Below are 27,998 nucleotides of genomic sequence, written 5' to 3'. Positions count from 1 at the left end.
GCTATATTCAAAAGAATATAGCAGGTTAAGCAGCACCAGTGGAAAAAAAAAATAAAGGACTGCCTCATATCCATGGCCGCCTCCTTCCCTGAAAGTGAATAGAGAAATCAGCCAGTGGGCCTGTGTCCGTTCCCCCCCCCCCCCTCCCCCCCCCTTTTAACAAAAAAAAAAAAAAAAAAGGAAAGTGAAAGCTAGGGCAATCAGAGAAGCCAGTGCTTCTGAAAGCTGTCCCGATTACTCCACAGTCAAGTTTTCAGGCTATCTACAATGCATATGCAGAATTGAACTGCCCTGAATCAACTGCTGTTGTACACCCGTTCTGTAAAGATCCCAGGATGGATCAGCGTTTAGCTCTTCCTGGTGCTCAGCTGACAGAAGGGGGTGGGGTGGTGGCAGCCCAGCCATGCTCTGACTCACTCTTAGGTGTGTGTCTGCACAAACAGGCCATGTCTCCTAGGCAACTCGGGCAGGAAGTGACATCCCGGGCAGGGGAGCTGGAAAAAGACTGAGAAGGGTGTGGAGCAGCAATGCCAGGGCTGGCAGAACAGCTCTCCGCCTCGGCAGAAACTGTTTCCATTCTTGTGCCTCGGTTTGGCTTGCAGGAATCTGGCGATGCTGGGCTGCAATACTTCTCCTTTACTGCATGGCTGCTGCTTGCTGCTGGTGCTGGCAGGGATTGCTGGCCACACAGGAGAGAAGCAGGTAGAGAATCAGATGGTGGGAAAGTGGGTCCCCCCTGGTTACTCAGATGTGCAGAGGCAGCTGGAGGTGGCGACTGATCTCTCCAAGAAGTACTGGTACTATCTAACCTGCAGATTGTGGCACGAGAACTGTGAGAGAGAGGACAGCAGGAGCCCGCAGGGTAAGACCTTGCCTCACCTGCATGCACATTGTCTTACTACTACTACTACTACTACTAGCCATTTGTAGAGCACTACTAGACATACACAGCGCTGTGCAGAGACACTTAAGAGATGGTCCCTGCTTTACTGGAGCTTATTTTTTATTTAACTAAATTTTGTTTATTCCACAGCTTCTTAGTATCTGTCCAGCCCTTATAATATTGTCAAGATACACAGACAAAACAAGCAAACTCCCACCTTCTTTCCCTCTCTCACACACACACCCACATCTTCACTCATGCACATTTTCTCTCTTGTGCATACTGTTTTTCTAATTTAATATAAACATAATTCTTTTTCTCAAAGAAGAATGTGACAATCCTTTTTGAAAGGGACCCGGTGTTGTCTTCTACAGGAATTCCAGATATCACATGCCTTACCTTGTGCATTCAGACATCTTCCTGCTTAGCACACTTTGCACAGACGTGATTATTACTCTTGAAAGATAGTCACAAAAAAATATAAAGTTAGCCCAATAAAAAGATATCACCTCCAATCTGTTGGTTTATCTTTATTCTAATGTATCTAAGTGGACTAACATGGTAACCACACTACATTATTCAGGAATCTTAATGATGGACTTAAAGCTCCTGATCCTTGCTATTCATATGTGGGACTATACAGCCAAAGGCATTTCCAAGACTAGTATCTTTTTGAAGTCTCACATCCTGCATTGTGGGTAATAGGGGTGCTGGGTCCAGTGGACAACTCTTTAATAAGAACAGAACAAGGCCCGACAATGTCACTGCATGTCCTTGGGACACATTTATGTGAAGAACAGAATACCTGATCTCATTGTACAAATTCTGCCCTGTTTAGGAATTGTTCACGTGAGTGATTATAAATGTTATTGGTAAGTGAGGACTACTTGGCCCAGCCAGTCTTGTACAGTTGCTTCTACCTTATTGAGTACATTTTCAAAGAGGTTATGAACAAAAGCTTTGCATATATGCCCAGAGGAGCCCGTATTTGCATGCACGCTCTTTTATAAGCATTGAAAGTATGTACATAACTTTGGTTTCATGTACACATTTGCCAGAGCAAAAAAGAGAGTCTAGGGGATTCTGTGGCAGGGTCAAAAGGTACACATGGGAGATGCTATTTTATAAGAGATTTCCATGAATACATGAGACAACTTATTCATACATTTTTACACCTACCAATTGGCTAGCACAAGTGAAATCGGACTCGTCTGTTATCTGCTGTTTTTGGGTCAGAGGATTGGGTGAAGGACTAGAGGTTCTAGGTTTTCTAGCAGAAGTATTGGCAAACGGGTACGTACTTAGAGTTTAAAATATACCAGTCTGCAAGTATAAATCGGTGTTATGTGTACGTACTTTTATAAACTTACAAAATATATGTGCTGTCAATGCATTGCAAATATTCACGTGTATGTTCAGAGCAGGACTCTGCGCTATGTTATAAAACTGCGCAGCTCCCACCGCACAGTTTATAAAATACTTGGGTAAATCCCCATGAGTCCACTTATGGGCATAAATGCTCTACTGAGAATAGGTTTGAAAATTATCTTCTTGGTGACCATAGACCCTCATCATCTCCTTCCTTGCCAATGCTACTTCTTTCTGTATCTGATTTAATTCCATCACTGTTTTGACTACCTACCACCCACTCTGCTAATAAGTGATTCCAGACATCAGTCATCCTCTCATGTATAGAAGTATGTCTCCCCTTTTCATATGACTCCTTGTCTTTCAGCTTTCCTTTCTTTGGAACTCATGGTTTCTACCAGGAAATGTGTTTTGCACATAAATTAAGTTTTGTATGGAAGAAACACAATTAAGGTGCCTATATTGTTTGATTTAAAGAGAACATGCTTTGTGCACAAATCGTGTTTTACGAGCACCATGAACTCCATGTTCAGTCCCAGAAACTTTACTACACCTTTGACCATGAGTTAAAGTTCCAGCATTAAACAACAGCGTGCATTTTATTACATCGGGGTTACAGAAAGCCTTAAGCATTTATAAATGTACTTTCTAGAAGATAGATGGGAAAGGGGAATATAATATAAATGTTCAAATATGTAGCAGGCTTTAATAAAATAGCTTATGCATCTAAATTGTATACGTATGCACTTTTAAGTTAGCATACTTTTAACTTTTGATGCATTAGCATATCATTAGCTTACTGCATCATCAGTTTACTCATATACTAGTAAAAACAGAGTCAAAATGTGCACTGAAGCTCATAATCATTCCTCATAACATCGGGACCTTTCTAAGGCTTATGTGGTAGACTTTGCATCATTTTGGTAGCCTTTCTCTGAACTGCTTCCATTCTCTGTGTCATTACAAAGTTGTGGTCTCCAGCATTGACCTTACCAATGATCAGTACAAGAGTTAATATCTCCTTTATCCTGCTGGGGATCTCTCGCCATATGCCTGAGCTTTTCCTACTTCATCATCATATTGACTGGAGGTCTTCAGGCCATTGGAGAGGCTTACTCCTAGGTCCCGTTCCTGTTTTGTAGTTTCCAGTTCTTGCCCTCCTATGTGATTGGTAGCTAATGAGCTTAGGAAGTAGAAATTGCAATAACGTTTCTATGTCCAGCTACCTGTTCTGCTCCCTCAGATCTCCTATCATAATCCTCACATTCTCTGTGCAAGACTAACCTTTTAATTAGAAAGTCTACAGTGAAAACAATAATGTACCTTATTCGATAGTACCTTAAAAAAAAAAAAAAAAATCTCTGACCAAAGGTAATTTTGTATAATTTCCTGGATAAAGTAGGCTGGTTACTGTGTTAGTCCACTTGAATGTATAGAAATAAAAATCAGTAAACAAAAGAGATTAGAAAAAGTGATCCATCTTATTGTATTAATTTAATGCACCCGTTGACTAGCTTCTGGGAACTAACACTATTTTCCTCAGGTCATAGCAGGGATGGTAACTTTGAAACAGCCACACGGGCTCACGTATGCTGGCTCGCGCCAAAGGATGCAGCCATGTTATACATGCATGGCATAAAATAGGCTGTTATGCGTGTACATGTGTGCACACTTTTATGTGGAGGCTCGCAGGTGTACACAAATGCCCCCTCTACTGTGAAAGTGAGGGGATTTTAGGAGATGTGCCCTGATGCAATTCCCAGTTTCCCCAGTTTGCTCAGGTAAAGGCTAGGATTTCCTCACCCCCTAGTTAATTAGCCTCCCTTTTACCCTGTTAGCCCCACCCTTAAACCCCCGCTGACTAGCCTAGTTTTCTTTTGTTTTAGGACTTGCACACCATCCATAGAAGTAAAGTTACGTGGTAGGGGACCCCAGTGTGTGCTTGTACGCTTAAGTATTTACCTGCTGGTTTTATGCCACTAGACCACCAGGTACCTGTAAAATGTTTTTGGGGGGAGGTCGGGAGGGTGGGGGAAGCAAAGGGATTAGTTTTAAAGGGTCGGGGTGGGATTAGGTGTGCCGTTTTTCCCGCCCTCCCCCAAAACGATAAGAGAACCCCCACGATCAATATCCTATCGTTTCGGGGGAGCCCCGCGATTTCAGACGATATTTTCAATCGTCCGAAGCCCTTACTGTAATTACATGATGTTAGGTTCCATATTAGGGGCTACCACCCAACAAAAAGATTGAAATCGTCGGCTCAGTGTGCTGCAGCAGTCAAAAAAGCAAATAGAATATTAGGAATTATTAGGAAGGGAATGGTTAATAAAACGTAAAATGTCATAATGCCTCTGTATCACTCCATGGTGAGAACGCACCTTGAATACTGTATACAGTTCTGGTCACCGCATCTCAAAAAAGATATAATTGCGATGAAGAAGGTACAGAGAAGGGCAACCAAAATGATAAGGGGAATGGAACAGCTCCCCTATGAGGAAAGGCTGAAGAGGTTAGGGCTGTTCAGCTTGGAGAAAGACTGCTGAGGGGGGATATGATAGAGGTCTTTAAAATCATGAGAGGTCTTGAATGAGTAGATGTGAATCGGTTATTTACACTTTCGGATAATAGAAGGGCTAGGGGGGCACTCCATGAAGTTAGCAAGTAGCACATTTAAGACTAATCAGAGAAAATTCTTTTTCACTCAACGCACAATTAAGCTCTGGAATTTGTTGCCAGAGGAAGAGGTTAGTGCAGTTAGTGTAGCTGGGTTTAAAAAAGGTTTGGATAAGTTCTTGGAGGAGAAGTCCATTAACTGCTATTAATCAAGTTTACTTAGGGAATAGCCGCTGCTATTAATTGCATCAGTAGCATGGGATCTTCTTGGTGTTTGGGTAATTGCCAGGTTCTTGTGGCCTGGTTTGGCTTCTGTTGGAAACAGGATGCTGGGCTTGATGGACCCTTGGTCTGACCCAGCATGGCAGTTTCTTATGTTCTTATGATCTTTATTTCTGTTTGTATATTTGCTTATTATTTACAGTTAGTGCAGAAAAATCCTTAAATACAGAAATTACAGAAGGAAAAGTCACAACATATACATTACACAAAAATATTAAAAAGATATACAGCAAAACAAACTGTCAGAAATCCATAAATTTACAAAGTCTGCATTGCATGGGTGGACCTATCCTCACTGAATCATCTCTGCATTCCCCCACTTGATTTTTGCTGGGGCAACATAAGATAAAGGTTTCCATAACTATTCTGTGGTCCATATATTTTTCATTAGCAGTTTCTTAGAGGTTGTGGAATTCTAAATTCTAAGCTACACATCCTGTGCTGAGGGTCCAAATGCCCTTCCAGATGGCACAGGATGGGTTTCAATATCTGGGTGTATTTCTCCCTAGAAAATTAGCGGTTATATATGTATAAATTAAATTATGTACCTATACTGAATAAGATACAAACCGATCTTAAGGACTGGAATGATTTGATGTTATGGGGAGGCAGAGTGTATTCAAGATGAATATCCTTCCCAGATTATAATACCTACTTCTTAAATAGGGAGTTGTTTACCTCATTGGAAATTTGTATGACTAAATTTATACAGAAGGGATAAATTAAACTGAAGACCCTGTATCGCTCTAAGAAAGAGTAAGCATGGCCCTACCATGGTTACAGGGATACTACTGGGCTGCTAGACTCAGCTTCGACAAGGACTGGCTGAAGTGTGACCTGCATGTAGCAAGGCTGCCACTGGAAAGAGGGACTGAAGAGAGCATAGAGTTAGACAACTTGCTCTTCCTCTCTACAGCCTCACAGGTGGTCTGGAAAATAACTAGCTCGAGCCTATTGATTGCACACACTCAAAGTCTGGAGGGGAAATATGTCAATATTTAAACCTTCCACATGCCAAGTTGTCACCAGTATCTTTAATATATAATAATCCATAGCTATCTATTCATACCTTTAGTCCAGAAATGCAAGACTGGTGGGATATGGAATTGCGACACTTGAGTCAAATGTGGGATGAAACGGGGTGGCTATCATTTGAACACCTTCAAGAAGACTATGCCATAGATTCATCCACCCAGCTGCTATATACTTATCTGAGGGAGGCACTGATCAAGTTGGAAAGGATGGGGTGGGCTGGAGGATCACCATTGCCTTTAGAGATGGTGCTCATGGACGATGGTCTGGTATGAAAAGTAATTACCTAACTGTATAGGGCCCTTTGGGGCAAGGGAGCCAAATGGAATGCTGATTTGGGTCTTGAACTTGAATGGAAACAGTGGTAGCTGATTTGGACCAGGGTGTCAAAAATCTCCATTTGTAGCAGAAGGGTGGAATTATTATATAAATTTCTGCATACCCAAGTTTTTATGCCAAATGTTCTCCTGCATCCTCCTGCATATGCTGGAAGGGTTGTGGCCAAGAGGATACTTTCATACACATGTGGTGGTCCTGTAGACATGTTCATACTTTTTGGAAAGAGCTCCAAGCCAAAGTTCAAAAATTCCTGCATAAACAGAAATCCTTTGGGCTGGAGCTGTCTATTGGGAAACATCCCTTACCAAAGAGGAGAGTAAGTTGCTGGCTCAACTAGTACATGTGGCTTGTTTTACAATAGCTGCCTTATAGAAATATGTCCCCAGGATAGATCATTGGCACAGGAAAATACAGAACATTGCAAATCTTGAAAAATGTACTTTCTTACTAAAACACAAATCTAACCTATGTGACAGAAAATGGGGTCCATACTGGACCTCTAAAACACAGTCAAAATAAGTAGCAGTAGACTTTAATCTTGCTGTTAGTGGAGTTTTCACTGTTATTTATACACTAGAATTGTCCTGATATAGAAACGGAAGAAGAAACACTGATATATGATTATAGTAGCGAAATACTTCTTCTGTATAAATTCCTACAAGAAAATGCTGAAGACTTTCTTGTTCAAACTGGCTTTTGGTGATTAAGAACATAAGAACATGCCATGCTGGGTCAGACCAAGGGTCCATGAAGCCCAGCATCCTGTTTCCAACAGTGGCCAATCCAGGCCATAAGAACCTGGCAAGTACCCAAAAACTAAGTCTATTCCGTTGCTAGTAATAGTGGTTGTTATTTTCTAAGTCAACTTAATTAATAGCAGGTAATGGACTTTTCCTTCAAGAACATATCCAATCCTTTTTTAAACACAGCTATACTAACTGCACTAACCACATCTTCTGGCAACAAATTCCAGAGTTTAATTGTGCGTTGAGTGAAAAAGAACTTTCGCCGATTAGTTTTAAATGTGCCACAAGCTAACTTCATGGAGTGCCCCCTAGTCTTTCTGTTATCCGAAAGAGTAAAAAACCGATTCACATCTACTCGTTCTAGATCTCTCATGATTTTAAACACCTCTATCATATCCCCCAGCCGTCTCTTCTCCAAGCTGAAAAGTCCTAACCTCTTTAATCTTTCCTCATAGGGGAGCTGTTCCATTCCCTTTATCATTTTGGTCGCCCTTCTCTGTACCTTCTCCATTGCAATTATATCTTTTTTGAGATGTGGCAACCAGAATTGTACACAGTATTCAAGGTGCAGTCTCACCATGGAGCGATACAGAGGCATTATGACATTTTCCGTTTTATTCACCATTCCCTTTCTAATAATTCCCAACATTCTGTTTGCTTTTTTGACTGCCGCAACACACTGAACCGACGATTTCAATGTGTTATCCACTATGACGCCTAGATCTGTTTCTTGGGTAGTAGCACCTAATATGGAACCTAACATTGTGTACCTATAGCATGGGTTATTTTTCCCTATATGCATCACCTTGCACTTGTCCACATTGAATTTCATCTGCCATTTTGATGCCCAATTTTCCAGCCTCACAAGGTCTTCCTGCAATTTATCACAATCTGCTTGTGATTTAACTATCCTTTGAAGATACCTCTTTCCAAACCATGCACTGCTGAGTGACTGTCTGCTTTCCCCTTAGAGCAGCTTTTAAACTAGAACAATCTCCTTTTATTTGAGTTATAAGGAGGTGTGATGGGTCATTGATACTTGGTCCAGCTTTGTGTTTTATCTGTTTTTAGTTTGTTTTATTATTTCATTTTGAATATTTTAATTTTTTTTGCCAGTTAGAGCTACTGTTATAGAGCAGCATAAAACTTCTTCAATAAACATAAAAACAATGTTGAATACTATCAAACAATCCTGTAGAACCAGAAGAGCAGGAAACTGCAGCCATGTGAAGATGATTGATCAATTGAAGGAGAACAGATTTAGCAGAATGAGTTGGTTGGAAACCCAGTTGAAAATGATGCATTGCATTGGTAGGCAGAAGAAAATTAAGGATCTGACCGTATGCTAGTTGTCAAACCAGTCCTCAACAGCATCCTAGCCAGTCTTTTTTTCAAGCTATCCATGATGAATGTGCACAAGATATATTTGCATTCATCAGCCTGTTTGTTTGTTTTTTTTTTAATCTATGTATGCAAATATCTCTTTTATATATATTTTCATTAGGTATATCCTGAAAACCAGACTGGAAAAGAGGGTTCCAAAATCTGATTTGAAAACCACTGCCATAGATTGTATGGCTGAGGATTTTAGAGAAGAAGAGAGGGGAAATGGCTTGATAATCTGAAGCAAAAGTGGGAACCAGGGAGGGATTTCTTGAGGATTTTATATCATGTATTCCTCTTTTTTAGGTTGGAGCCTACCCTTAGTTGGACAAGAGTATTTGGAGATTCTGGCCAACTGGTACTGCAGCATCAGAACGTGTTGTGAAATGGGGGACTGTAGGATATCCAATAATATTACAGGTAATCAGCACTTTCTAGCTATTTGAGGAAGGCATTGCGATCTAGAAGGGGTAGAATCGTGGGAATGGTACTTGAGGATACAGCCAGCCAGTCATAGTGTCTGTCTAGTCCTTTCTAGGCTCTTGCCTCACACTTTGGTTTTGGAAAAGTAACTTTATCTGCATGTGCCCTAGTTTACCCAGCCGTAACTGGATGACAACAAAGTTACCTTCTAACCTGCTTGAACAGAGGCTGTTTTACTTCTGTATATTACTACACTAGAGAGCACCTTGTGCACTGTTGGCACTCTATAAATGGGAAATAGTATAATCAAACTGAGTATTATGAAATGGAGTGACTCATTTGCCATTACAACATGGTTTGGATATCTGGTGGTCAGAAAATGTATGCCCAGGATTACCTCACTACTATTATAGATTGTAAGGCTTATGTCAAAAGAATAAGGATGAAGATATTCACATATGAATAAAAGTCTTCCAAAACTCAAGTACCATATCTTGTATGTTTTTTAGATTGGTATGAATTTTCCATGTTTAAAGGTTTACTGATAGAAGATCAATGTTCTTACATGGACATTGTTGATTATCACTAGTAAACAAAGTTTTTGTTTCCTTCAGGCTTTTTGGTGTTCCAAATATATTTTTTGATGCTGATCACAGATATTACTTTGAAATTTGTACATCACATAAGGTTTTTGAGAAACGGCCAATTTTGTGTTACAGTAATTGTGAAATTTTAAAACAATCTCACGTACATATATTTTCTTGCTGGACAGTAGTTTTTATGATTTTTAAAATTCATGTCGTATTTTTGACAGCCATAAGCAACGTAACATGTAACAGAGACTAACTTTTAAAAAAAATACACCAAGAAACTCTGCCTGATCATGCCAGAACTTGCTTGGGCAAGCCCCAGCTCGGCTGCAAGATTCCAACTTGTTTCCATGACGATGCAGCTTTATATAAACAGCAGCATTGAGTAGTTTCCTATGCAACATCTGTGTGGATGAGCAAATTGTATCACTAAAACTGTTGAGTTTAAAGCTTGTGGATTTAATTTCATATACTTTATGAAATGTTACACCAATGTTTAATAGCCGTGATACATTTTGTTACATCTGTGGTGAGTTTACTCTGAAAGCACAGAAAAGAAGTATGACTGCGCTCATTAAGTAGGCATACAAGTTATACTTCGGGTGAAAAATTGGTGACCAGGACAGAGCATGGGCTCCTCATATATATTGCGCATCTTGTGCCAGTAGTCTGTGAGCTTGGCTGAAAGGTGTGTGACCATCCATGCCGTTTGCCATCCCAATGATATGGAAGGAACAGATAAATCATATAACTGACTGTTACTTCTGCATGACGAATGTGTCAGGATACTCAAAGAGCAGGAAGTTCATTGGGTACCCTAACCTTGCATCGGCAATGAGACCAGTGCTGCTTGACAACAGTCTTCCTGTTCCAAAACCGCCAGAGGTATGGACATTTGATGACAAGGATGAGCAAGCAATCCTTGAGCAATCCTCATTTAATATCTCAGTCAGAGCTGAACGATCTGGTCAGAGATTTGGCTTTATCGAAGAGTCAGGAGGAGCTGCTTGGGTCAAGGCTGCAAGGATGGAATCTTTTGTCATCTGATATGAAAATTTCAGTATTTCTCAGCTGTCATGAAGATTTGACAAAATATTTCAATCAAGTAGACAATCTGACTTTTTGCTGTGACATCAATGGATTGTTTTGTGCTCTCGGATGTGACCACGACCCAACAGAATGGCAACTGTTTATTGATACATCAATCTTAAGTTTGAAGGCTGTTTTGCTGCACAATGGCAATATTTACCCATCAATACCTGTTGGACATGCTGTTCATATGAAAGAAATGTATGAGAACATGCAGCTACTGCTGAACCACATTGAGTACTCGAGGTACATCTGGAATTTGTGTGGTGATCTCAAGTTAGTTGCAATTCTACTGGGTCTGCAGCTTGGTTACACCAAGTATTATTGCTTCCTTTGTGAGTGGGACAGTCGAGCAAGAGATTCACATTACATCAGAAAAGTCTGGCCTCTCCGCAAGAAGTTGGTTCCAGGGCAGAGGAATGTTGTGCACGACCCATTGGTGCATCCAAGTAAGAGATATCTTCCACCTTTGCACATCAAACTTGGGCTGATGAAAAACTTTGTTAAGGCAATGAACAAGCAAAGTAAAGCCTTTGATTATTTGCGGCAAATGTTTCCACACATAAGTGATGCCAAGATAAAAGAAGGTGTTTTCATTGGCCCACAAATCTGAGTTGTGATGAAGGACAGCCACTTTGATGGGCTTCTGCAAGGTACAGAACATGTTGCATGGACAGCCTTCAAGAATGTCGTTTGTAACTTTCTAGGCAGAAGACTATGTCGAACAAGTTGAAAATCTGCTTCAGGCATACAAATTGATGAAGTGCAACATGTCATTGAAGATACATTTTCTTCATTCCCACTTGGACTTCTTCCCAGACAACCTTGGTGCTGTGAGTGATGAACATGGTGAAAGGTTTCATCAAGACATTGTCAAAATGGAGAAATGGTATCAAGGCAAGTGGAACCCCTCCATGCTGGGTGACTATTGTTGGACTCTCATCCGAAGCGTCAGACAGTGATTACAAACGAAAATCTGCGGCAAAACATTTTTAGTTTTGTTTTCTGGTGCCAACATTGCCATTATAGCTTATGCCGCTACAGACACGTAACAATGCTTAATGTATATTGCACTTTTCTGGCAATTGGTAAGTGATACAGGCATAATAAATGCATATTTGTGTTCAGCTTGTTAAAATCTACTTGTTTCATCGAAGGTTCTGAAGGAAACAAAATGTTCCCAGAAATTTGTTTACCAGTGTTATGTTTGGCATGCTGTGACTTTAGGCAATCGGTTTGCAAAATCACCTCTGTGTACAGTAGAGACATGACATAAGAACATAAAATTTGCCATACTGGGTCAGACCAAAAGTCCATCAAGCCCAGTATCCTGTTTCTATCAGTTGCCAATCCAGGTCACACATACCTAGCAGGATCCCAAAAGGTCAATAGATTCTAAGCTAAGATAAGCAGTGGATTTCTGCAACTCTACCTTAATAAAAATGATTTATGGACTTTTCCTCAGGAAGTTGTCCAAATCTTTTTTCAACACAGCTACACTAACAGCTTTCACCACATCCTCTGGCAATGAAATCCAGAGCTTAATTATGAGTTGAGTAAAAAAATATTTTCTCTTATTAGTTTTAAATGTACAATTTAGTAACTTCATTGTATGTCCCCTAGTCTTTGTACTTTTTGAAAGAATAAACAACTGATTCACATTTTCTTGTTCTACGCCACTCATTATTTTATAGACCTCTATCCTATCTCCCTCAGTTGTCTTTTCTCCAAATTGAAGAGTCCTAACCTCTTTAGTCTTTCCTCATGGAGGAATCGTTCCATCCCCTTTATATTTTTGGTTGCTTTTTTCTTCAACTTTTCTAATTTTGCTATATATTTTGAGATGTAGTGACTAGAATGGCACACAGTACTCAAGAAGAGGTGGCATCATGGAGTGATACAGAGGCATTATGATATTCTGTTTTATTCTCCGATTCTTTCCTAATAATTCTTAGCATTCTATTCACTTTCTTGGCTCTTGCTGCACAGTGAGCAGAAGATTTCAACATATTATCAATGATGATGCCTAGATCCTTTTCCTGAATGGTACTCCGAATATGGAACCTTGCATTGTGTAGCTATAATTTGCGTTACTCTTCCCTAAGTGCATTACTTCACATTTGTCCCCATTTAAATTTAATTTGCATGCCCAGTTTCCCAGTTATGCAGGGTCCTCTTGCAATTTCTCACAATCTTCTAGTGATTTAACAAATTTGAATAATTTTATGTCATCGGCAAATCACCTCACTCACTGTTTCCATTTCCAGGTCTTTTATAAATATATTAAAAAGCAGTGGTGCCAGAACAGTCTGAGGGGCACTCTACTATGCACCATTTACCATTTAGTCCTATTCTCTGTTTTCTATCTTTTAACCAGTTCCCAATCCTAAGAAGTCTCTCATTATATCAACTGGCTCAACTTTATTCACATGTTTATTTACACCCTCAAAAAATGTAATAGATTGGTGAGGCAAGACTTTCCTTGGCTAAATCCATGTTTGCTTTATCCCATTAAATTATGCCTATCTATATGTTCCGTAATTTTGTTCTTTATGGTAGTTTCTACCATTTTACCTGGCACAGACTTCAGATTCACTGGTCTGTAGTTTCCTGGATCACCCTTGCATCCCTTTTTAAAAATTGGCATTACATTAACAAACCTTCAGTCAGGTATCATAGACTATTTTAATTCTTTTGTTCATATGATTATTGTAACTCGCTTAGAATGTCTAGTTAGGATCAGCGTGTTATAAATAATTGAAATGAATAAATAATAGTTTATAAATTACCAATAGCAGGTACACAATTTCATTTTTCAGTTCTTTCAGCATGCTGGGATGTATACCATCTGGTGCAGGTGATTTGCTACTCTAATTTGTCAGTTTTGCCCTATGACATCTTCCAGGTATGATGAGATTTGTTTCATTTCCTCTGAATCATCACCTTTGAATATCATTTCTGGTTTGGGTATCTCTTATATCTTCCTTGGTGAAAACTGAAGCAAAGAATTCATTTAGTCTTTCTGCTATGGCCTTGTCATCCTCAAGTGATCCTTTTACCCCTTAATCATCTAATGGTCCAACTGATTCCCTCGCAGGCTTTTCTCTTCAAATGTTCCGGTATAAAGCCTGCGAGGGAATCAGTTGGTTCATTAGATAATCAAGAGGTAAAAGGAACACTTAGGGATCACAAAGCGATAGCAGAGAGTTAAATTATGGCAGAAAAAAACCCATTATGGCCTATCCATTCTGCCCATTACTTAGCTTTTTGATCCCTATCACTCCCTCAGCGATCCTTTGTGATTATTCCATGCCTTCTTGAATTCAGATACTGTCCCTGTCTCCACCACCAGGCTGTTTCATGCATCCACTACCCTCTCTGTAAAGAAACAGTTCCTTAGATTACTCCTGAGTCTACCCTTTCACCCTCATACCATGAACCCTTGTTCTTCATCCACGTGTTCTTGTCTGCAGCGAGCCTGGCAAGGCATCATGTATGCCTCCACAAGTACACTTGACACAAACAAAATGGCTTTAGTAGAGTTGACCTGCTAAAAACAAGCATTTTTATTGGTCCAGGAAGGTGCAGTAGGTGTGTTTGTTATGTTTGGAGTTTTTTTTGTGCTCAATATGCACCGCGATAATACCGCACGGTGCAATACTGGGTACAATAATGACTTTTTAGCCCGTAACACCAAGAAAAAAGGTGAAGTTATTATCTGCGATAATGTGCGAAAGGGATCGCAGGAAGCGCTGACCAGCCCTATTTTACATTTATCCCACCCACACTCCGCCTACTTTTATGTTAATGTTAAATTTGCATACACAATTTGCGATATGCTGTTTATGGTGTGCGTTATGGCGTTATCGTGCGTGATAATGGCTTATTGCAAATTGATGAATGATCCTGTAAGTTTTCCTGAAGTTTAGAGCTTCTCTTTAGAATGAACCTTTATGCCTGTTTAAGACAGGCTTGGAGTGCTTGTTTTCTAACAAGCAGAAACCAGCAATAAATTGTGGAAGGAGTTTTTAATATTTTGACCAGCAGTTTCCTTCCCCTCCTCCTTTGGGCTTCCAGGTCAATTGAAACTAGCTTCTACTGAGCTAGAGAGCTGTTGTCTTTATTTACAACTACTATGGGTATTTTGCCTTATTTTTATATCCCCTCCCAACTTACTTAGACCAGACATTCCATAGACAAGAGCCACAGACCATAGCTACTCCTGGAACGCAATAATATGGATCCTGAGTTTGGCTGTTAGGTGTCGCCATTAAGTGATGTCCTGAACATACCTTTGCCCCAGGTGCTATGAAGCAGAGCTTCCCAGACTTGTCCTGGGCCCTCACAGTTGGTACAGTTTTTCAGGATATCCATAATGAATGTGCATGAAATAAATCTGCATTCATTGGAGATGCAGTATATGCATATTAATTCCCTGAAAACCCAACTGGCAATAGGGTCCCCAAGATAGAGTTCCGCAGCATCCCAAGCTACAGCGAGCCCAGGGAGTAGAAGACCTGGTCCAGAAATTCAACCAAGGTCTTCTCATGGCAGGACACTGCACTACTACTGAACCATTTGGATGGACCTACTATTTTTTGTTGTTGTAAATTTTGGCTTACTACTTGCTATCCTTCTCTTTCCAGGGTCTTGGGGAGATGAACCACTGGCCCCATGCAGACTATTCCTCTTTTCTTGTGCCAAGTCCTAGGAGGAGATTCCCCAGCCCTGAGCTTTCTCTCTGTGACATGGGCCAACTTCTGTCTTCTTTCATGCTCATGTGACATTACTCGCCACACTAACATGAGTGCAATTGCCATTTTTAGAGCAGTAGCTGTAAGTCACTGCAAACACCTTTCTTTTTTTCTTTTATTGATTAGCTACCCTAGAATTAGTACATAGGTACATAGGGGAACAATAGGGCACTGCCTCACACCTCACTGTAACCAACGCTAGTGGAATAAGATTATTCATTCCCCCTTTTTTCTTTGGAAGTGTTCAAGCAAAAATGTATCAGGCCTTCTACCCTGGCAACTGACCCCCTTTGCTTTTGAAGTATTAACACTGTAAAATTATACTGAGATTCTATTCAGCTGAATGGTGCTTCTATACAATTAAAAGTGAATTTTAAAAGCCGGATGTAAACTAAAATCAGGTGATGCGCATATCCACACGATTTTATAAGCCACCCATATATGTGCACAAGCACTGATGCATGAATATTTCGCATCAGGGGGAAAAAAAGGGGCAGAACGTGGGCAGGGCCAAGTGATAAGAGCGCATGTAGTTGTGCACATCCAGACATAGTGCAGCATACTTTTACTTCTGTTATAGATGAGGTATCAGTCAAAATAAACATTTCTAGCCACGTATGAAATGTTTGAGGTGGTCTGGGTTAACTGAGGGGAATGCAAGCTAAAGAAGCTTGCATTCCCCTCAGTTAACCCCACTATTTCTCAGCAAATCTATGGCATTTACTCTTTCAGAAGACACCTGAACCACCTTTGGAGGGCAATAGTACCATAAGCCTTCATGTGCAACTCTCTGGATTTTTTCCCCTCCCAATGTAATTAGCCCAGCCATTGCAGTGACAGTCCTCAGGCAGGGGCCACAGATCACGTTCAGGTGCGTTCCTAAGTTGTAAATAGATAGAAACCATGCCTGACTGGTAGCATGCACGAACCCAGTGTTTTATTTTGCTTGGAAAACATTTTGAAAGTGAGGGTGAGGACGTGTAGCTTGTTGATTTCTGCTATCATCTTCCTTACTCTCCCTTTAAATTTTGTATTCCCTTTTATTTTTTTGCTGTAAAGACTGCGGTCTTGTTTTTATTTAATATACTAAGGTGGGGGGGGGGGGGGGTTCTTCCTTTTTAATACCACAAGTGAGAACCTGACTTGAAACTCTGGGATCTACAGTGACGAAGGCTCCCATCCTTCTCTTCCTTAGGGCTAAAGCAGGACCTGAGCAGGAAGTTACATGGGCAGCATTTGGCCCATGAAGTGGTTCTGAGAGCTGTGCAGAGTTTCTTGCAGACTCAGCAACCCGAGAAAGCTCTGACGCTTTCATTCCATGGCTGGTCCGGCACTGGCAAGAACTTCGTAGCCCGCCTAATGGCTGAGAACTTGTACCGAGATGGGATGAAGAGTGAGTGTGTGCGGATCTTCATCTCACAGCTTCATTTCCCCCATTCAAGCTATGTGGATCACTACAAGGTGAGTTAACAGGCAGGCAGTCTGGAAAGCTCAGAAAGTTTTCAAACTGATTTTAATTCAAGACAGGCATTCGCTGTGGTTCAGAATTATTATTTATTGCAACTTTCCCTTTTCTAGGTGGAAAGAAAAATTTTGTTAAAATCCTTTCATAACAGCTAGGGCCTCCCCTATCTGATGATTTGGAAATACATTTATAAACTTTACAAAAGAGAAGATGCATTTTGAGTATAATAGGTTGTACTGTGTAGCATAATGATTTATATTGGACTGGGCTATGTATTTTCAAGGGTTAATGCAGGCTTTTATAAAGAATAGACTGAATAATGCTTTTGGCTATTTAAATTCTGAAAGCAGTAAAACTGGAAAAGAAAGAAAAGGAAAAAAAACTTATAACCAAAGTACAAAAGTAGACAACATTGAAAAATGCCCTGTTTACCCCAATGATTAGAGGGTTGGTAACAGAGGGATAAATGCCTGAGCTACCACACTCTGATTTCAAATACAGCCAGGCTGCTGGGTAGTTTATGTTCATTTTTCTCTTTGGGAGCAGTTACAACTGAAGAAGCAACTGAGCGAAACTGCCAGCCACTGTAAACAACCACTCTTCATTTTCGATGAGGCCGAAAAGCTCCATCTGGACTTGGTGGATACCCTCAAGCCCTACGTGGATCATTACGATGGTGCAGGCGAAGATTACCGGAGATCCATCTTTCTTTTTCTCAGGTAATGTTCGATGGAGGTGGGATGTTGCTGAGAAATCCTGGAAGGGGACAGGGCTGAGAGATGTGCATCTGATTTTCTTTAATCATTCAGCAAAGGCACATAGTTTGGGGCCTGTTGCTCAGATTGTCAATCTGCACCCCTGCGGGGGAGTCCATAGCAGTTCTAGGTGTCCCTATTGGCTTGGCACTTTCAGTGGACCATCACAATCATGAGAGGTGACTCCAGGACTAGCAACTTAATGAACAGCGTGCATCATGCTCATTAAATAAACTGGAAATGGAAGGATTTCAGCTACTTTTTAGAGTAACATAAACCTTTTTGACTCTTCCTAAGAACATGTGCTAGATTCTTTCTCTAGCATTTCCAAATAAAATTATCAGTGCAATAATTCTACTGTGTCACCCTAGCCTAGTACCCCCTTCACTGTGTCTGGATTTCATCGTATTTTAGAAGGCAGACTGATTCTCTTCCCAACAAATATTTTCATTTTCAGTATTGTCCACTGTTCTAATTTCATTGACCTCAGTATTATGTAGTTAACTGGACAGGGGGAGAGGAAGAGTAGGGCTTAGGCTAATTCTACCTTAGTTTGCTCTATTGAAAGCTGTCTATCACATAAATATTTCTGTAGCATAAATATATAAATTTATTCCTAACTCAGTTTTGAAATTAGCAAAAAGAAAAAAAGCATTTTGTGCTAATGAAAATTCACCTTACACCGTTGGAGATATCATTGAAACTCAAGTTTAGAATCTGATAGCTTCCTCGCCTTCGCAATCTTTCTCTGAGCAGTTGGGCTGGAGCTTTCTCAGGAGCATTAATAAGGATGTGTGTATGGAGAGGCCCCTAGTATTCAATGCTGTCCATGTCCTCCCCTTAAAAACAAGAGACTGTAAACAACAGATGGCAGACTCCCTCTGACTTGGACGTTCTCACTTTTTGACTCTTATGCTTTTGTGTAGATGAAACGAGGGTGATAGCAATTCTTTAAAAGCACCTAAAACTGTAACATTGGGAGGACTTCCTTGTCCTCCCTCCTCACAGAATATGAAGTGATCTTTAAGATTTGTTTATAACAAAGGGATGTGTGGGTGCCCATATACATGTGTACATGGGCATGTGGTCAGACGTGCTGAAAATTGTACATTATACGTGCACCTGTGCGTGTGCACGTACATCAGAGCAACCTCGGCTTTGAGACGCGCAAGTGAGGGAATTTTGGGGTAGATTTAATAAATCTGCGCTCGCGCAAACAAGAGTACGCGGGATTTTAATGGATACGCACGTAGCCATTAAAATCCGGGGTCGGCACATGCACGGCTGCCCAAAATCAGCAGCCTGCACGTGCCGAGCCACGCAGCCTGCCTCCGTTCCCTCCCAGGCCGCTCCGAAATCGGAGCGGCCTGGGAGGGAACTTTCTTCTACACCCCCCCCCCCCCCGGCCCTATCTAAACCTCCCCTACCTTTGTTGTACAAGTTACGCCTGCCCGGCCGGCCACCAGCACACAATTCCCAGGCCATGGAGCCGTTTCAGAGGCCTCGGCCACGCCCCTGGGCCGGAACCACGCCCACGCGTCTCGGGCCTTGTGCGTGCCGCCAAGCCTACTCAACATAGGCTCGGCGCGCGCAGGGGGTACTTCGGCCAGGTTTTCGGGGGGGTGCGCACGTATCCCTTTGAAAATCTGGCCCTTTATAACAGGTGCATGTCCAAGTCATGACCAGTTTGGCCGCCAGTTTGCTCAGTCTGTAGCTAGGTCCTCAAAGCTTCCCTTGCTTCTTTAGCTTGCATTCCCCTCAGTTAACCCAGACCACCTCAAACATTTCATACGTGGCTAGAAATGTTTATTTTGACTGATACCTCATCTATAACAGAAGTAAAAGTATGCTGCACTATGTCTGGATGTGCACAGCTACATGCGCTCTTATCACTTGGCCCTGCCCACGTTCTGCCCCTTTTTTTCCCCCTGATGCGAAATATTCATGCATCAGTGCTTGTGCACATATATGGGTGGCTTATAAAATCGTGTGGATACGCGCATCACCTGATTTTAGTTTACATCCGGCTTTTAAAATTCACTTTTAATTGTATAGAAGCACCATTCAGCTGAATAGAATCTCAGTATAATTTTACAGTGCTAATACTTCAAAAGCAAAGGGGGTCAGTTGCCAGGGTAGAAGGCCTGATACATTTTTGCTTGAACACTTCCAAAGAAAAAAGGGGGAATGAATAATCTTATTCCATTGGAGTTGGTTACAGTGAGGTGTGAGGCAGTGCCCTATTGTTCCCCTATGTACCTGTGCAAGACCAGGCTAGACACCTCGTCCACCTTAAAATTCCTTAAGGAGAGTATGCTCTATGGGCAGGATCCTGCAGGGCAGGTGGGGCTCAGAGGGCGTAACCAGAGACTGGGGAATAAGCCAGGATCCAGGTGGGGATAAGCAGACCAGGCCTAGGTTTCTGAGCAGAAGGCAGCTCCTGTAACATAACCCTGTAACGAAATACTGCCCAAACAACTAAGCTGAGATAAAGTAGTACAAACTGAGTAGAGAGAGCACACTGGCTAAAGGTAAAGATAGTCTGCTGTGTATATGATTGAAACTGTGAATAAAGATTATGTTTAAAGAAAGGCTGGAGATAGACAATTTCTGCCTCCAGGGCTCATCCCACATATGATGTCATGCATGGGATTTTTTTCTAAAGCTATGCACAGAAAAAAAATCCCAGCCTCCAAGAAAGTGTCTGTTTGGAAGAAAGAAAGAGTTGTGAAGTGCACCTGTTGTTCTAAAGAGAGTACAGAACACAGGGGGGCCTGTGGCTCTAAAATAAAGGACAGGGGTGCACAGTAGCTTGGGTGTGGCTCAGAAGCTGCACTGAAGAAAAAAAACCAACTCAAAGTTTAAAAGTTTCAGATAGAGAAGAAACTGTGAGTGGGCCTGGTGGCAGGGACAGCCAGGAAGTGACAGGTTTGCACTGGTTAACGGGAGAAGCCCGGCTGGAGGTAGAAGGGGATTAAAAGTGATTTAGTTATTGCTGGTTATGTAGGGGGGGGGGGGGTTTGCCTTGAAAAGAGGAAGGAACTTTGGTGTGCAGTAGGGTTTTGCTGAAGAGGGTGGGGCCCTGGAAAAGCTGCCAGAGTGGGCTGAGAGTGCGGTGAATGGAAACAGGGTGGGGCCCTCTTCCAGCGAGCAAGCCACTCTGCAGAGAAGGTCTGCAGCCACAGGAAAACGTGGAGTGGAGCAGTCGGCTTATTGCAGCAACCAGCAAAGCAAAAGCAGCCAGAGGGCTGGAAGGAAACACAGTATGGATTTTTGTGTGCTGGGAGTTTCCTAATCCCAGGAGCTGGGTCAGAGGGAGGACCCTGAGGCTCAAGGTTTGGCAGCTGGAGAGGTCAGCCATGATAATCGAGCCAGGGAACTCACTACTAAGAATCCAGGCCAGGCAAAAGTGTGATTGCCTTGACTGGCTGGACAAAGGAGTACCAACAGTTCATGGAGGAACTAGATGAGTGGCTGGCCGATGGGTTTGGTGAGCTGACCAAGTCATGGCAACAGTCTGAGTTTGGCACTACAGGTGGTCCTGAGGAAGAATCTATAGGGTGCCCAAACACTACCAGGAGGCCAGAGCCTGCTCACATGAAGAGCCCTGAGAGAGGGGTCACAGTGAGCCCTAGGGAGGGTGACAGACTGCCCAGGAGGGGGGGCAGTATTGGAAAGATGGAAGTCAGTGCTACAGGAGGTCCCAAGGAAGATCCTGAGAGTGCCCAAACACTACTGGGAGTCCAGAGACAACTCCTGTGAGAAGCCGAGAGAGAGAGATGCCATGAAGAGCCCAGAGGGTGGCACTGCAGAGACCCCAGTGAGCGAGGCTGTGGAGAAGCCAGCAACCAATGTGAGCGAGTGGCCAGAGTGTACAGAAGTAGAAACTATGGAGAGCCCAGAGTGAGGCACTACAGAGTTTGCAGATGAGGAAATTGCGGAGGAGTCGAGGGGGCTCTACATCAGAGATACCAGATGCCAGGAAGTGGGTGCAGCTGGTTATAGAGGAACCAGCACTGTTGGTTCCCTAGTTGGTCCATGAAGCTCCATTGGGGTGGAATTCGAACCTGGAGCCAGCATAGGATTTAAAGGACTGGGGATGTGCACTGTGTGAACAGCGCACTACATGGTGGTCGTGACTCTGTCGAGAGTAACCCTAAGAGATGGAGGTGAGCATGTCATGAGGTCCCTGTTCCCAAGCATAGCTGGTGGGAAGCCAGAGGAATGGGACTGGGAAGTTTTGGACTCTCTCGTGGATGGGGATCCAGGCGGGAGTAGGGACACTTGGCCTGACAGGTTCAAGCTGAGGGGAGGGGCATGTGAGGCACTGCCCTAGTGTTCCCCTATGTGCCTGTGCAGGTCTAGCCTGGTCCACCTTAAATTCCTTAAGGAGAGGATGCTTAATGGGTGGATCCTGCGGGGCAGGTGGGGCTCAGAGGGCGTAACCAGAGATTGGGGAATAAGCTGGGATCCAGGTGGGGATAAGCAGACCAGGCCCAGGTCTCCAGGAAGAGGGCAGCTCCTGTAACGTACACTGTCCCAACACTGAGCTGAGTCGAAGCAGTATAAACCGTGAGTAGAGACAGACCACTGTCTGAAGGTAAAGGCAGTCTACTGTTGTGTATACGACTGAAGCTGTGAATAAGATTATGTTTTAAGAAAGGCTGGAGTCAGACTGAATTTCTGCCTCCAGGCCTATGGGAATCGCCACTCGTTCCCACATAGTGATTGACTTGCTCTGGTTACACAGAGCTAATAGGAGAGATCTCTTGACATGAGTCTAGTTTTCTAACCAGTAGGTCACACTTCTCCAGTCACTGTAGTATTTAATGCCCATAACCCCTGCAGACCTCACTAGCCATAAGACATTCTGCTTTAGCTTGTAATAACTTGTATTCTGTGCAGACTAGAACATATTCAAGGAAACTTGCCTCCAAAACCCTCTGTGAATTCAGTTGTTTTATCTATGATTGCCATCAGCCCAACTCTGACTTCAACTTGGGATGACTGAAGACTAACAGTGCACGTCCCATAGGATCAGCTTGGATATCACAGGACCAAACATCAAATCAGATCACGTCCGATTCATGACCTAACATTTCTCCTATGGTTTCTGTTGTGAATTTTGTAAATGCTTAATTCCTCAGATTTTTAATAGATGCTCTTTACATTATAAAAACCCACAGTAAAACCCTGTTTGCATCTTTAGAATCATTGTGTTAAGAGATGATCCCTATTAATTAATAAAGCATAAAATGGACTTTTCCAGACTCAGTTCATGTTAAGCATAGAGGCAACAGCCAGTGCCAAGGGCTGCAGGCACTGATAGACCAAGCCTGCTGCATCCAAGCCAAGGCAACTGGATCAAAGGTGCTATCCACTAAAGAAAAAGGAGGCAGCATGGGTGTATCCTGTATGGCGCGGCAGTTATAACTGTAACAGGGTGGCAGTTACAACGCTAAACATTTGCTGAGCAGACTGGATAGAACATTTGGGTCTTTAGCTGCTGTCATTTTCTATGATACAATGGGGTAGATTTTCAAAGGGTTACGAGCGTAACCCCAAAACCTTGCCCCTGCGCTCGCCGAGCTTTGGCGCACGCAAGCCCCGGGACGCGCGTATGTCCCGGGGCTTTGAAAAAAGGGCGGAGTCATGGGCGGGGCGCTGGTCCGGGGGTGGTCCGGAGCAGGACCGAGGCCTCCGGCATAGTGGCCGTGCCAGAGGTTCGCGCGCTAGCAGCTGGCCGGTGCATGCAAGTTATGCCTGCCTCAGGCAGGCGTAAATACTGCAACAAAAGTGGGTGGGAGGCAGAAGGAAAGTTTCCTCCGAGGCCGCTTCAATTTCTGAGCGGCCTTGGAGAGAACGGGGAAAGACATCGGGGCTTCCCTAGGGCTCGGCGCACGCAAGGTGCACCCCCTTGCGCGCGCTGACCCCGGATTTTATAACATGTGCGCAGCTGCGTGCGCATGTTATAAAATCGGGCGTAGATTTGTGCGCGACGGGTTGTGCGCACAAATCTAAGCCCGCGCGCATGTTATAAAATCTGGCCCAATGTGAATATGCAGTGTAGTTGGTAAGCATGGGATGGCTGGGCTGCGAGGAACACCATAATATAGAAACCCAAAGACAATGTGTTTGTATAGAACGCAGATTTTAATTGTAACTAGTTTGGCTCCTGTAACCTCCATCCTCTTGATAAAGTGTTTTTTCTCATTCCTTTTCTGCTTCCCTCTCTGCGGTTTGTCCTGGAACTTCTCATTCTAGCAGCAGTGTCATCTTCTAGTACTTTATATTGAAGCCTGCTACATATTTTAATGTTTCTATCCTTTACCATCTTTAGCTCCTCGCCTCTCTCTTTTTCAGGCTTATACCCACTATTCTGTACTTTAAGACTAGCAGCCAGTTTAATCATTTTTATTTATTTGATTTATAGACCACTTTTTCAAGCACTTCAAAGAGGTCTCCACCAAACACTCTCAAACTACTCTGTCCACTTTTCTACACTTTTTTTTAGCATCTTTTTAGGTTTGTGTTAATGAGTGTGGATACTAAGTTTTTCACCCAGTGTCTTCCTACATTAGCATCTCCCCTTCCCCAGTGCTCATCCATGACTGGAGCAAGTGCCTCAAGGGCCTAGTTGCCTTCCCTTTTTAAGCAATCAGAAGTTTACAGTGCCTGGGCACCTGTCTCTCTGAGCCCTTTTGCTGAAGTTCAGCAAGTTGACTTGAACCTTGCTTCTCGTAGGATCTGTGCCAACTTTCCTGACCTTTTTGATTTCTGTCTGCACTCTGGGCATTTACTTTGACTAAGTGTTATCAAGAGATGGCCGGGGAGGGAGGGGGATGGGAGACTAGACTGGAGATCAAGGTGAGAAGGCGAACAAATTCTTTGCTTGCCGATAATCAATTACATTACCTTCAAGTTGAGAACTTAATTTTTTGTTTTTTAATTAACAATTTTATTAACTTTTTCGTACTATACAAACAATGTTGGAGGCAAATACATACCTGTCAAAAAAGAAAAAGACAGAAAACAGAATACAAAATGCAAGAGAACGTGCTTTTTATTTTAGCAGCCTCTTATCTGACTGGGCAGAATGAGCCGAAAGCCTCCTCTATGTTAAAAAATTAATCTAGCTGCTGTAAGAGAGGCAGTGATTAATGGTGGTATAAAAAGTGGTTTAGAATTTAGGGGTAACTTGTGAGCACCTGTATAGTGATACACAGATAAGAACCTCAGACAACAATGACAACAAGGGTGTAATGGGAAGAACTGTCCTGTTGCTGATCTCAGTTTGTTCAGTAGCTTTTATAAATTCAGACTATGCCATCTTTAGTAATGACACACTGTTCCTTTTGGGAATCTGAAGGTACAGTATTTTACTTTCAATTTTTATATGGCCTCCTATCCAGAGTACCTGACAAAATTAAGACAAATACGGTACATTGTAAATGATACTGAAAGCCGAGGAATTTTGTACTAGGATAGGCCTGTTTTGGAGAAATGGCTTTTGAGTTTTTAATGGAACTATTGGACATCAAAAGGGAGCTTATGCCAATGAAAAAGTGTGTAGAAGAAGGCAGGCCTGTTAATATGTGACTCCAAGCAATAATAGTGAAGCAGGGCATAGCCTCAAACAAGAGAAGATTATTAATGTGCAAGACCATGGATACATCTGAAGTGAAGACATAAAGCTTAAAATGCAAGAGAGCCACTGGAGTGAGAGGAGAAGTGGAGTAACACAGAATAGTGGGGGTGCCAAAAAAAAATATGCTGTGGAATTCTGAAGAATCCGGAGAAGGCTGAGAGAGGAGTCGGAAGACCAAACAAGACTACCTCTGCAGTAGTCAGCCAGGAAAAGATGGCAAACTTCAAAAATAAGAGTGGCCTGGGCTTTATAGAGGTGGTGAAGTGGATAGTGGAGATGGACAGAGATTTGAGATGTAAGTAATCAAATTATTATTATATAATATTAGCACTCTTTGTCTTTTTACAAGTGTGGAGATGGTAAGTAGTCAGGCATCCCATATATGAGAAAAACAAGCTTGATATGTCTTAAAAATATAACATTGACTTCTGGTCATGCACTGAGAAAAAAAAGGCAGCGTGTCAACTTAGCTCCTGTTTTGGTGCTTATATTTATTAAGATCGCTGCCACAATTATTTCTTTTTATGCCGAAATGTCTTCAGCTAAGGAGCCATGCAAGCAGTCTATTCCAGAGTTGTGGGCTGAAAAAGGTACCAATCACTCTAAAACTGTCCCAAAGCTGTGGCAAGGTTGGCATTCAGAGGCGGAGGATTCGGCCTCAGAGAGTGATGCTGAGTTTTCACTGACAATGCAATCAGAGCATGAAGCTTTTCTCAGAGACCTTATGGAGCAATTTTCAGAGAAAATCACTCATAAGTTGGACTCCCATCTGGGTATTATTGTGGAAAAGGTGGCCGATTTAGTCAAATTAGGCCAGGAAAATGCGGCACAAATTGAGGAGCTGGAGGCCAAGATGGCAGATATTGAGATGATGGTGTCATCAGTGAGCACCAAAGTCGACAAAATGGACTGCAATTACAAGGCTATCCTTGAAAAAGTTGACAATTTAGAAAATCGGTCACGCTGATGTAATATTCGCATGCTGAGCATTCTGGAGCATGTAGAGGGCTCCTATGCGGTAGCCTTCTTTTCAACATGGTGCTGACCTTTCTGCACCTCCAGGCTAGTGGAGGTACCATTAAGTTGGACCGGGCGCATCGTGCTTTGGTCTCTGAGCCTGCAAACGGAAATCACCCGCGGGCGGTCATCATAAAGCTCCATAACTACACGGATAAACGCAGAATCCTTGCTGCTGCTGCTCAAGACTTAAAAGATTTAGCTTTCAGGGCAGCAAGATTGTTTGTTTTTCCCAGATTTCTCTATGGAATTTCAACATAAATGGCAGGCTTTTGCAGGGGTCAAAAAAGACCCACAGAAATTGAATCTGCGGTATGCCTTGCTGTACCCGGCGAAATTAAAGATCTTTGCCCCGGGCAAATCAGTGGTCATGAACACGGTCTAAGATGCCGAGAAGTGGATAAAAGACAATAATTCTAATGCCTCCACTTGATAGGAGGGACTTTCCTTTTTCCAACATAATGGCGGCGATCTCCTTTTTCACATTTTATAGGAGCTAATGTCAATGGGGTTTTCATGCAGTGTTGATCAAAAGTTCCAGCTTCACCCCCCAGCCCTCCCCTCTCCCAATACCTTTGCTTTAACATTTTATTTTCTTTTGGACTTGTTCCTGCTCTGCTGCTATCACTGATTTTTGGTGGCAGTGCTTTCAATTTTTGTGAACACTTTTCTACATATGCATTGGTCTGCACCCCTCAGTTGATGGACTTAATTTTCAGTTATTTCTAAGTTCTTTAATTTTGACTTTGCAACTTTTCTCAGTGCCCTGGTTGGGATGTACAATGTTCTCTCTGATGGATAATTGTCATTCTCCCCATAATTTTTGTGACTCAATAAGATCATTCACTTTGGTTGATATATTTTCTTTGTCATTAAACCAATACTGGGGGCGGTTTTTGATAATGTGCTTATTTTTTCCTTTGCTGTGTTTGATCTTGCTTTACTCTCTTCCTTGTATTTGTGTATATTTTACATTTTTCTTTCCTGTTAAAATGTGGCTTATTTTGGCTGATGCGCAGGGAGGGTGCTATGGAGGTGTCAGGGTAGTTGGGTGGTTTTTGTTGGGGGTTGAAAGGGCTTTGGCTGGTTTCCTCCTGCCAGGGTTTAGTAGTTTGGCATGGGAGAGGGGGAGTATTGTTTTTTGTGGGTCATTGGGATTTTATGGGTTTATGGCTGGTCTCCTTTAGTCAAGATGGTCATTTCACTGGCATGAGTGCTGGCTAGTTGTGTGTGTGTGTGTGTGGGGGGGGGGGGGGGGGGATGTTCCTGTTTGATTATCAGGTTGGGTTTAGGGTAAGGAAGGGGGTGGGATCTTTTTGGTTTAAGGTTGAATTGGATATTGGGGTGGCGAGGGGTAGTGGAAGGGGGGGTTTGGGTGTGTTTTACGGGTAAGCTGCAGGATTTCACGTTTCTCACTTGTATTACTTTATTGATGACAGATTTTTCTACTGTTTCTAATATGGTTGGGATGGTTTATTTGTTTGGCTGGCCCTGCCATACTAGATTCAATTTTTCTCCTCATCTGCCCTTACATTTTTCTTTTTGTTATACTTGGCATCGATATCTTGTTCCTCATAATTTGCCCAAGCCCTGGTGAATTTAATTAAGTGT

The 27,998-nt window shown here is 42.4% G+C and overlaps 1 protein-coding gene across 1 annotated transcript in view; it reads left to right on the top strand.

Annotated features, from left to right (window-relative positions):
* Positions 1-466: 466 nt before the first annotated feature.
* Positions 467-27,998, top strand: part of TOR3A (torsin family 3 member A) — a 37,929-nt gene continuing 10,397 nt past the window's right edge. Inside the window, exons 1-4 of the mRNA XM_029618165.1 lie at positions 467-862; positions 8,953-9,066; positions 16,698-16,963; positions 17,514-17,686. Of these exons, the coding sequence (XP_029474025.1) occupies positions 613-862; positions 8,953-9,066; positions 16,698-16,963; positions 17,514-17,686 (803 nt within the window). The 5' untranslated portion in view covers positions 467-612. The remainder of the gene's footprint in view (positions 863-8,952; positions 9,067-16,697; positions 16,964-17,513; positions 17,687-27,998) is intronic.

Source organism: Rhinatrema bivittatum, chromosome 10 (assembly GCF_901001135.1).
Source record: "Rhinatrema bivittatum chromosome 10, aRhiBiv1.1, whole genome shotgun sequence".
NCBI lineage: Eukaryota > Metazoa > Chordata > Amphibia > Gymnophiona > Rhinatrematidae > Rhinatrema > Rhinatrema bivittatum.
This window is presented reverse-complemented; position numbering and strand designations above follow the sequence as displayed.